General features: G+C 39.2%; 2 protein-coding genes and 1 long non-coding RNA gene across 5 annotated transcripts in view; 2 read left to right on the top strand and 1 right to left on the bottom strand.

Moving 5' to 3' along the window:
- The window catches only part of rbm34 (RNA binding motif protein 34), a 7,431-nt gene extending 4,779 nt beyond the window's left edge, over positions 1–2,652 (top strand). For both annotated transcript variants that reach the window (XM_088075213.1, XM_088075212.1), the window contains 3 exons: positions 215–257; positions 348–466; positions 1,200–2,652. In XM_088075213.1, the coding sequence (XP_087931339.1) occupies positions 215–257; positions 348–466; positions 1,200–1,544 (507 nt within the window). In that variant the 3' untranslated portion in view covers positions 1,545–2,652. The remainder of the gene's footprint in view (positions 1–214; positions 258–347; positions 467–1,199) is intronic.
- Positions 1–11,267, bottom strand: part of LOC148190086 (uncharacterized) — a 12,918-nt gene extending 1,651 nt beyond the window's left edge. The window contains exons 1-3 of the long non-coding RNA XR_015776116.1: positions 9,733–11,267; positions 3,670–3,810; positions 1,187–1,275 (exon numbers count right to left, since the gene is read on the bottom strand). This is a non-coding gene — a long non-coding RNA (uncharacterized LOC148190086). The remainder of the gene's footprint in view (positions 1–1,186; positions 1,276–3,669; positions 3,811–9,732) is intronic.
- Positions 6,954–9,738, top strand: LOC121966015 (E3 ubiquitin-protein ligase TRIM21-like). Of its 2 annotated transcripts, none has more exons than XM_088075210.1 (2): positions 6,954–7,022; positions 7,138–9,738. In XM_088075210.1, exon 2 carries the CDS (start codon positions 7,215–7,217, stop codon positions 8,214–8,216), a length of 1,002 nt encoding a protein of 333 aa, XP_087931336.1. In that variant the 5' UTR covers positions 6,954–7,022; positions 7,138–7,214; the 3' UTR covers positions 8,217–9,738. The 2 variants fall into 2 exon arrangements, with proteins under 2 accessions (XP_087931336.1, XP_087931337.1); XM_088075211.1 differs by having other exon boundaries at positions 6,955–7,022; positions 7,112–9,738.
- Positions 11,268–11,661: the final 394 nt, after the last annotated feature.

The raw sequence follows: 11,661 nt of genomic DNA, 5'->3' as shown, positions 1-11,661 counted from the left end.
GATGTAAACATATAATTCTTATCCTTTTCTGAACTCTTTTTTTTTAAAGCTGTTATATAATAATGAAAAAAGAGCCGATGAGGATGATCGATGGTCGTTTCAGAGAAATGTGTGCTCTTAAAAAATGGCCTTAAAATCCTGGAAAAGTCCTTGAAAGTTATTGGAAACAGTGTGTGTGAACCCTGAAGTCAGTGATGTCGTTCTTGTTTTGCAGCACGATCACAAACGCTCCGTGTTCGTGGGGAATCTTTCATTCGGTGAGTTTTTCTGCAGCGTTCACATGGACGAGTTCACGTGTTTTATTGTTCTGTGTTAACGTGTGTGTGTGTGTGTGTGTGTGTGTTTAGAGATGCATGAACTGGCTTTTCGGCGGCACTTTGAAGAGTGCGGCAAAGTGGAGGCGGTGCGTCTGGTGCGAGACCAGAACTCTGGACTCGGGAAAGGATTCGGTTACGTCCTGTTTGAGGTACGGCGGCTTTTTTGCTGATTTATCCTCTTTTAGGTCCTAAAATACGAATATGGAAATGTTTATGCCTCCACGCCGGCCACGAGAACGCCATGACGGAGTTTCCTCAAATTTGGCGCAAACGTCCGCTGGGACTCAACGATAAACTGATTAGATTTTTGGTCGGTCAAAGGTCGCTGTAACCCTGAATTTGTCTCATTCTCGTGACGGCGATATCTTAAGAACACCGTGACAGAGTTTCCTCAAATTTGGCGCAAACGTCCGCTGGGACTCGGGGATGAACTGGACCGTGCTGTTGATAACGCAGCGGCTGCGCGGCTCCATAAATGAGCGGAGCAATAACTGTAGAAATACATCACTCAGAGCAGCAGCAACTCTGTGTGAGTCGTTTTTGAATTCTAGCGTGAACGAAGTTATTTCGTAAAACAAAAGCTGAAAGAAAAGAAGTACTAAAGTACTAAAGAAAGAGTACTCACTAAAACTGAGGAAAAGCTGCCATAAGTTATGAGGCAGAATAAAACCTGTAGATAAAAGATAAAAATGAATAATAAAAATAATATATGATGATACATACGGTTTTAATTTAATATCAGTTTCATGATTATGGTTATTGTTAGTTGGCTCACATGGATTTGGGAAAAATCTAACCATTTTTCAAAAGTTTAACCGCTCGTGAAATGTGTCCAAATGTAACACAAGAATCTGATCAGGTTTTCGTACCTTTTTGTCGCAGAGCGCCGACTCGGTGCAGCTGGCGTTGGAGTTGGACGGCACCAAACTGGAGGGCAGGGCCATCCGGGTGAAAAGGTCTGTGAAGAAGGAAAAGCAGAAGAGTAAAACGGACAGCGGAGGGACTACGGGGAGGGCCGGCAAGGGCCCCATGAAGGGCCCCATTAAGGGGTCGGTGCAGCAGAGAGGAGGCAGTCGGGGAGGTTTCAAATCTCAAAAGAAATTCTCTGGAAAGCAGCAAACGTCGACAAACAGCTCCTTCAAAGGCGAGATGGTGGATCCAAACAAAAAGAGTAAAAAGAAAGGACTGAAGAAGAAAGCGAAGCCGAAAAAGAGTGTTCACATCTGAAATCTGACGCACGGTTACAGAAATAAAACTGTCTGACTGAACCCAGCTGTGATCCTTCCTCTGAAAATATCCTCTCCAAGAAGCCTTTGTCTTACCGTAAAACTTCAAATAAAAGCACAGTCACAGTCAAACATGCAGTCCCTTTCAGTATAAAGCCGGCGTGGCGACGACCATTGACCATCAAAGGCCCGTCTCAGTTAGAGGCTAAACGTAATACCAATCTGCATCTTTTAATGTAATAATCCCAAAAACATAATACTTGTTGCCACTGCAAACGTAATACCAAATTTTCTTGCAGATGTCCAGAAAAGATGTCATAAAGATGTCTTTTTTGGACATTTGCAGGAAATTTCTTATGTTTGTAGTTAGCAACAGCTATGGTGTTTATGGGAAATTTGTGATGTTTGTGGGATCGCTACATTAAAAGCTGCAAATTAGTTTTACGTATGCTATAATAAATATCTCAAAACTTAAAAAAAAAAAAAAGCCTGGTCCCAATTAAAGGCCGAGTCCCTTTTAGTAGCCCGTTGTGGCTTCACATTTTCCCAAATAAAGGCTCGTCTCAATTAGAGTCTGGCTCTGGTTACTATGGTTACCGTGCAGCTCATTTTGACAGAAGTTGACCTGCTGGAGTTAATGTTCGTTAGCTGCTTAGACGACTCAGACAAATATGTTTATATGATTTATCTTTTGTCAATATGGACACGATGTTAGCTTATGAGCTCCAAATAAGACGATATTATCGGCAGAGTTAACGAGTCTGAGCTGTTAACTGAAGTTTTACGGTATCATCTACAGCAGCTGGACAAAATGAAGTTAAATCCCATTTCTCTAACAAAGACTAAATCAAATATCACCATTTATAACTTTCTTATACTTAGCAGAAGAAATAAAATCATTTTTAAAATCAGTATTTTGTGTGAAATTATTAATTTGTTTAGTAAGTAGCTGTTTAATAAGCAGGATAATGAAACTTGCAAAAATGACCCGCTGGCTGTATATTCTCGTTTGCATATCGTCTGGTGTTCTTGTTATTGTTTTGTTGAACAAACATGGTTGTTTTTTGTTTTGTTTTTTCCAAAAAAGTGAATAAACATATTTCCCAAAATGTTGAACTGTTCAAATTTATATATATATTTTTTTTTTTTTCTAAAGAAGGCTGTTCTCTTTAAAAAGTGATGACATTTTTGTTCATTTTTAAAAAGTGGTGAAGACCGCAGTGAAGTTTGTTTTAAGCTGCATATCTGATATATTTTGAATAATCAGTGTATTACTGTTAAAATCATATGATGTTTGATGATAGTTTTTAAAATGTTCACTGACTTGCTCATACTTAACTAGTCTAATGTATCACTCTTATTTTTATTTCAAATGCTTGATTCAGTTATTTTCCATAAATGTTTTAATAGAAAATGAGATTTTCATACATCCCGCTGAAAGGATTATATTTTGGGTTTTCCATCTGTTGGTCTCATCTACGCAATATCTAAAGAACGGCTTTTCGGAAATTTTCTCAAATTTGGTCTCATTCTTTGTAAACTCAGCATCTCAATGACATCTTGAAGGAATTAATTCAAATTTGGCACAAACGACCACGTGGACTCAAGAAATACCTAATTTTCTTGTTGGCATAGCGTCACGAAAAATACGAAAAACTGTGAACATTTGCACATTACATGAACGTCTCTGCACAAACTACCACTTAAAAACTACTAAAAATCTATTTCACTTCCAGACATAGTATACATCATAGTATACATATCATCTGTATTTTTCTTCATAGTTTCATTGGAAATGTTATTCTTTATTTACCAGGACGTTCAGGAAGAAAGCATATTTTATATTTTAAAGTCAGATACTAGTTTTATATTTCACACACTCAGCATCATTTTAATTTAAATATTCACACAGTAATTGTCTATAACTGTGCATTTATATTTCTTACATACTTACATACTCCGCATATTATAAATGCGCTTTCTAAAAAAATTTAATATTGTGCTAATTGTTTACTATTACTGTATTTTTATTTTCACATTTATATTTTTATATACTTGTTCTTGTACATATTTCTACTCACGATTTCTATCTGCAACTAAACCGTCAAAATTATGCAAAAACACACCTTAAACTGGTCAACCAGCTTAACCATCTTAAACAGGTCGAGCTGTTTTTACAGCAGAAGAAGAAGAATCACTTCATCTCCGGAGTCCAGTGGCTCCGACCGAGGACCTACACAACCAGGCAGACGGCAGACCGGCGACACCTTCGGGACGGCATGGGAAACAAACGGGGAAAAAGTCAGAGGGAAAAGCAGCGCGGCAAAATACAGAACACATGCTCATATGTTGCTATGGTGATGTGTCAAAAACTGAATAAATGTAGTAAAATAGAAATAAATTATGCCTATTATTGTGTGTAATTACTGTGGCAGTTTACATAGATAAAAGGAAGCTTTCCCTTCATATTCTTTTGCAAACTAAAAATTGTTAGAATTTTCTTCAAAATGTAAAGAAAGTTAAATTTCCTCCAAAAGTAATTTATTAATTAACCATTCATCGCCTGCTTCTCCTGCAACATCTCGGTTACGTTTCAATTTTTGATCACATAACTCTGGGTGTTATTGCACCAAAATCATCAGCCTTTTGTTGTCCAGATCGGCCATGTTTTCCTCTTGTGTAGAGGCTGAGTAATATCTGGCAAAAGGTTCATATTTTTTCACTTTGGACGGCAATGCTGACATTTTCTGCCGGCTTCACTGAACTTTATCCATGGATCCTTAAAAAGTCTTTAAAGGCACCAACTTCGTTTATCTAAAAATAAGGCTTTAATTGGTATTAAGAGGACTGAAATTAATCTTTCAAAAGTCTTAAAAATGCTCAAATATGAGGGGCAGGATTTTACAAATACCCTTTTTTTGTTTGTTTTTCGAATGCTGCACTGTAAAATCATAAAAATACTGGTCACATGTATTTCTTCTTAAATAATTGAATAAATTGCTCTTTTTAATCGTGTCATGATGGGTGTTAGTGCAGTGAAACCTCACATGCAGAGAGAGAAACAAAACATTTCCAAGAAAATTGTCTAGAAATGCCATTTTGTTCTTTTGTTGGGAACCCAAATATATGTTTAAACATTGATCGCCTTCTTTGTGCTTCACTCAAAAAAGTGTTGTATTTGATGTAGATAATTTAACTCTTTCACTGGACAAAAATACCATTTTTTTGTTACAATAAACATGTGGGTAAAATTAAACCGTCCTTCAATTTTAGTCATTAGGGATTTGGTTTTAAACTTAACTCTGGGTGACATTAAAAGCTCTTTAAAATCCTTAAATATTAATTGCCTTAAGCTGCAGGAACGTTGTTTTATTGTCCAAACAACCCTGCTGGATTCCATGTGAACGCAGCATAGTAATTAATTACAGTACTGCTGTAAACCTGTATGTCCAATCACCACGGAGACAAAACCAACGCAGCTGCAGTCAGAGGCGGAGCAAAAACCGGATCAGCAACGTTTCACACAGCAGAGTTTCCGACAAACGCTGGTGAGTACAGCTGATCATATTTACTTTGTCAAACACACAAATTTGATTTATTTCACTTTTATGTTTACAATATAAAGCCTAATGTGGCTGCAGTTGTTATTGATACAGCTGATTTGGGATACACTGAACAAGTGGACGGACGTGGACGTGTTTTCCGCATTGGAGACTCGGCCTCAGGCCTCTGGTCTGGGTTGGGCCACTTCTATGGAAGCAGGGGATTTTTCTAAGAGCTGGTGTTGCAACACGTTCTCATCTCAGTACGTCACGTGGTACTGCTCTGTCAGTGACCCGGGCCGTGACTGTTTTATTAAAGATAAATATAAAATACAACCTTTTCAGCTTATATGTCCCCAATCTAAGCCAAAATGAAAGTCACTCCTCAGTGCTTAATGTTTTTAAAAATGAAAATTCAATTTAGTCTGATTTCCTTCAGATTAACATGTTTACATGTTTCTTAAAAGTCCAGTTTTAGTCGGACAAACACAACAATTCCACTTTTTCAAACATCACGTAAATGTACCGAATGAGCCCACAGAGGAGCAGCAGGAGCTCCAACTGTCCAAACTCTGCACACTAACACCAACACAAACTCCTCTCTGCAGATCAGAACCACCGTTGTTGCTCGGAAACATTTGGGCTACATTTTTCCATCGGTTTACAAAACTGTCCAATTTTAGTAGAGAACCACGATGACGGCTGTGGACCTCTTGAGCACTCTGGAGGATCTGACACGTGAAGACTTTGAGTCTTTTAAATGGCATCTGCAGCAGCCTGACATCGTGGAAGGATACCAAGCTATTAAAAAGTGCAAACTGGAGGATGCTAAAAGGCGGGACACAGTGGATCTGATGAGAAACACATATCAATCTGAGGGAGCTCTGAAGGTGACATGTGGTGGTGCAGCGTCTGCCAGACACCGGCTCAGGACTTCAAGGTCAGTCACAGCTGTTCAGTAGTTAATGGGACAGAGTCTCTGTACTGAAGCTCATTGTATATACCAAAGAACAACAATCGGAGGTCTGATCCGAAAGATTTAGGTTGTCAATAATCAGAGGCATCATGATGTTACCTAATTTAATTCCTCGGTTTGAGACTCTGGCTACGGATACAAGCACCAATAATCCGCTATTATTCCAAATATGACAATATTCTGAATTTGATGGGGGTCATTTAAACAGCATATTCTGTTTAAATTATCCAGATTAGGTCATTTTCCAAATTTACCATTTACTAAATAAGACGTGGGATATGGCGGTATGATTAGGGTTTTAGGAGCATTATTTTGGCATGTGTACAACCAATTTGGAATATACGTCTTACCTGGGGTTTTTACTGCTGTTAGTGACACATGGCCTCTTGTTTGTTTACGGTCATCTCTGTGCGTTGTCATGGAAACGTTGTACAAAACCAGCTCACCCACAGTTTACGTAGGCTGTGACCTGATCACTTTCTGCACGCATTTCATGTCTTTGATGCAAAGACGCAAAATGCGCGCAGAAAAGCCCTCGTTTCTCAAGAAGGTGAAGTAAGGAATGAAAAAAAATTAAAGAAAAAATTTCTGGGCTGCTCACACGGTTGATGCCCCAGCAAGTGAAACTTTAAAAAAATTATATTTTGATGCAAAATGACAAGCTGCTGTAGCTGTCTTTCTCAGAATAAGGAGGAAAAGCAGACTATTTTCTCACTGTGAGATATAAATCTGAGTAGTGTGAATGGTATTTTAATGCCTTGAGTTTATAACCAATGAGATGTCCTGATTACAAAATGCTGTCAGGCAGTGAGGTTGATATGTTGATGGACGTGAAACAGAACTTTTGGATGTTGTCAGAGAGTTTATATAACACACACTCTGTCTCACACAGTGTCGGTGGATGCCATTGATGTTGGAAAGACTTCAGAGAGAAGAGGAACTTCCTCCTCTAAGAGAGAAGGTAAAGCTTTGACTTTTTGTGTGAGACACCATGACTTCATTATACATGATTACAAGCAAAAACAGGAGAACTCACTGACACCAGACCAGTGTTTGCATTCTCTGCCCTGTTTTAGACCACAAGACACATGATGTTGTTCCTCCGAAGGAATTTGAAAAAAAGAAGGCTGAGCTAAAGGCTGAAATTCAGCAGATGATCCAGAAGAGACAATCGAAGATTCGGGAGCCGGAAAACTCAGTTGACCACGGTGAGAAAGATGCAGACAGAGAGATCGCACAAGGTGTTCAGGTCTTCACGGCTCTGAAGGAGTCTGTTGAGAGAAGCCAGGCTGATCTCATTGACACGATCAAAGAGAAGCAGAAATCAACAAAAAGGAAAGCCAAGTCTTTCATCAAAGAACTGGACAAAGAAATCTGTGAGCTGAAGAAGAGACGGACTGAGGTGGAGCAGCTCTCACGCTCAGAGGACCACCTCCATCTTGTTCAGAGTGTCCAGTCCCTGAACGGCCATCATGCATCAAGGCCTGGACGGAGGTCAGTGTCCGTCTGTCATGAGGGGACCATGGTGAGAGCTGTGTCTCAGCTGGAAGAGACACTCACTAAAGAGATGAAGAAGCTGGTCGCTGAGTCAGAGCTGAGGAGGGTACAGCGGTATGCGGTGGATGTGACTATTGATCCTGATATATCAAATCCATGTGTCAACCTGTCTTTTAATGGAAAACAAGTGAAGCACGTGCAGAAGAATCTTCTGGACAACCCAGAGAGATTTCCTCGTACGGGTGTCTTTGGAAAGCAGAGTTTCTCTTCAGGCAGATTTTACTTTGAGGTTCAGGTTAAAGGAAAGAACGGCTGGACTTTAGGAGTGGTCAGGGAGTCGATCTACAGGAAGGCAAATGTCAGACTGAGCCCAAGGAATGGTTACTGGACTATGTGGTTGATAAATGGAGATGAGTATGAAGCTCTTGATGCTCCTCCAGTTAGTCTCTCTCTTCAGTCCCCCCCTCAGAAGGTGGGGGTGTTTGTGGATTATGAGGAGGGTCTGGTCTCCTTTTATGACGTAGATGCTGCAGCTCTCATCTACTCCTTTACTGGCTGCTCCTTCACTGAGAAACTCTTCCCGTACCTTAATCCCAGTTATAATGATGGTGGTATAAACTCGGCACCTCTGATCGTCACACCTGTCAGTGTAAACTGATCGCCGGTGTTGGGGAGGAGTGAACTATCAGCCCGTTCTCAGGCTAGTGCGGTTTCTGCATCGCCATGGTTCCTGGAACATTATCATCAAAATATCACTCATTGGAAACACAGTCATCTCAACATTGTGTTTTATCGAGATTTTGAAAATATCGCTAAATTCTGCGCAAATCTGTAATGGAAACCTTCTTAGAAACGCCTGGTTTACATTGGAAACAGCTGCAGTGAGAGGTGGAGGAGCGCTGGAGAGACGTCACAACCTCATCAATCACGGCAGCCCCCCCGACAGGTCCCTCCATTCACCGAACACCAAATCACACTCTCATTAGTCTGGTCACACTGAATCACCACCACCCCCTCTGGACCACCTCTGCATTCAGTCCTCCCACACAGATCTGGCCCACCGGCTTCAATTACCTCCATCATTTCCCTCCGTAAACCCACTGAAACATCCAGTAACTCTTCCCTCAGCTGCCAGTCACAACAGTCTCATTCAGGTCCCTCTCTTTACCCCCAACCTCAGGTGTAACCCTGTAAATGTTGGCCCTTTAAACATCAGATCCACAAAAGTAAGTCCATTTAATGCCATGACTTTATTTATTTTTGTGAAATTATCACAGAGGCCTGGCCAACACAGGAAGACTGCAGTCCTCTCGTCAAAGCAAATCCACCCCCACCCTCTCTTATTTACAGAGACTTTAAATGTACAACTGGGAACTTCACAAACTACAGACGCACTTCTTTACTTCCACAGTTCTCCGAAATTCAAGGAAAACTCTCCAGCATCAGATTGCACATATTCTTAGATAAGCACAAATATGTCACTGACATCCAATGCGGATTCAGATCAAACAGATTAGCATCACTGGAAATGATAAAGTCAGTCTGAGTTTTTATGATCCTCAAAAAGCTTTAGACACAATCAAACGTGACCTATCGGGAAATTTACGAGGTGTAGTAACAGATGGGGTCGTGCTGCTTCCTGACATTTTTGGGAATGTTCCTCTCTACAGTTCCACTACAACTCAAACACAAAATTATTTCAGACAATTTTGTACAATTTAAGTTGACATAAGTAGAAATTTAAATATTGCACTACGGGATATTTTTTGTGTGGTCATAATGATCAGTAACATAATGTCTAAACTTTAAAGGAACAGTTCAGACATTTAGGGAGCTCCATTTTTTAAGATTTGTTTATGCTGGTAGTTTTTCAGCCAATCACAGAGCTTCATACACACAGACAGAATACCACTTAACCCTGGTACTTAATTACTGAAGAATTTTAGTTACTTTTCAAATTAAGATTAGTGCACATTAACCAGCGTTAATTACACAAGTGTTTATATTATTCTGTGCAAAAACTTTTAGTGGATCCATGTTCACAAATATGAGGACTTTTTCTTTTCTTTCATTTTTGAAATATTTTTGATTTGTATGCTTACTATTTACTGAAACAACATGTTTGATGCAGGATTTATTTATTTTTTTTTTTTAAATAAAGATTTTCAACTTACAACCAACGTGCCTCCGATGCTCTGCAGACTGCCAGCCAGAGATGCAGAACAACCACAGCTGCACACAGCTTGGCTTGGCGAGGCGCTGGAACCATCAGGTCCAAACTGGTCAAACTGGTCCAACAGATTTCTGCACACAAACGTTATTGTTATTCCGCAAAGTTACTGTTAAGCTTCATCGCAGCATACATGATCAACAACCAGTCTAATCCCGGTCTAATCCCGGTCTAATCCTGGTCTAATCCCGGTCTAATCCCTGGTAGTGATGCAACACACCTGAGCACAACCACGGTGGCAGAAGCTCCACCTCCTGGGAGTTGTAGTTTTTAAGGACTGACAGCAGTGGAGGAAGTGTTCAGATCATTTACTTAAATATAATTACTAATAATGCACTGTGAAAATACTGTGTCACAAGTAAAGCTCTGGCAATGGAAATTTTACAAGTAAAAGCAAGTATAGTCAGAAAATAGTATTTTAAGGTTACACACACACATACATATGTGTGTGTGTGTGTGTGTGTGTGTGTGTGTGTGTGTGTGTGTGTGTGTGTGTGTGTGTGTGTGTATAGGGAAACAGTGGGCTTCATACAGAAACATTTTCTTAAATTTTCCTCCTTATTTAGATAAACTCCTTGAATCTTAAACTCGGGATGCACCAAACTTACACAGCAACAGAACAGTAAGAGTTTTTGGACATATTGGACATGCTGGACACCTTGTCCACAGTGGAGACTAAACTTCAGGCCTCTGGGGCCTTTTTTTTTACTGCCGTTTTAGGTCTTTATAGTCCGAACATTTACCCATGTTTTGGTCTTTTGCATTGGTTATGTAAAAAATAGAGTTGTTGTGCACATCCATAAAACCGTTCGAGGTTCAGATGCTGGATAAAAAAGTCTAGTCCATTCTCGGGGAAGTTTGCTCGCAGCTACATGCAGACTTTTGCCAAACATGCAAATACACAGATCTGAAAAAAAATCTGCTTTGTCAGTCACTGCCTTAGCATAAAGGGTTAAAAGCTGTTTGTTTTAAAATAGATGAAAAGAAAAGTTAATACGCAAAGAAAGATAGATCTGTCGACATTTTATAGTCAAATTATCGCAGTCTAATACTTTTTATGGGGAAACATTCTCTTAAGTTTCTCTTAATTTTCTGGTAAGAAAAAAAATATGGGAAATCGAGTCCAGATGCATCAAACACTCTTAACCGTCCAAATCTGGTCCAACCAGGTGAGCTCAACGATGAATCGTAGATCATCATGATAGATACGGGCAGGTGTAGTGCCGTGTGCAAAGATCTGGCACATGAACAAGACTGTAAGAGGAAGAAAACGTCCTGCAGCAGAGACGCTGATGTGCTGTTAAATAAACTTAAAGTAAATGTGATTTCAAGGAAATGCATTGATGTATTAAAAGTAAAAGTAAAAATATGATAAATAAAAACAATTACAAGGAAAAGCAACAAGTCCTCATACATGTATATGTATATGTATATATATATAGAGAGAGAGAGATGTTTTGTTTATCAAAATAGTTGACAATTTCATTATTTCATGTCAATCAACTAATTAATCAACCAGCTGTACTGGTATTAAATGTTTGGTAATTTAATTTCTATCAAACCTTATTTCTTTATCTCTTCTTATGTCTTTTTTATGCAGAAATCTGTAAAGTAAAGCTTTGAGGTGAATACAATGAAGTAAAAATTATCATATTTCCCTCTGAAATGTCGTGGAGTAAAAGTAAAAAAGTAAATACTAATAAATAAAAATGCAAGTACCTCAAATGTGTACTTAAGTACAGTAAATGTACTTAGTTACATTTAACCACTGAGTGCTGATTGCTACTGTCGAGTGCAGTGAGGCATACAAATGAAAACCATTTGTTATAAAACACCAAAGTACTGAAAAACGGTGAAACACTGAAGAGTGACA

The sequence above is a fragment of the Plectropomus leopardus genome, chromosome 3 (assembly GCF_026936395.1).
Source record: "Plectropomus leopardus strain MGB_pleo_1.0 chromosome 3, ASM2693639v1, whole genome shotgun sequence".
NCBI classification, from domain to species: Eukaryota; Metazoa; Chordata; class Actinopteri; order Perciformes; family Serranidae; genus Plectropomus; species Plectropomus leopardus.
This window is presented reverse-complemented; position numbering and strand designations above follow the sequence as displayed.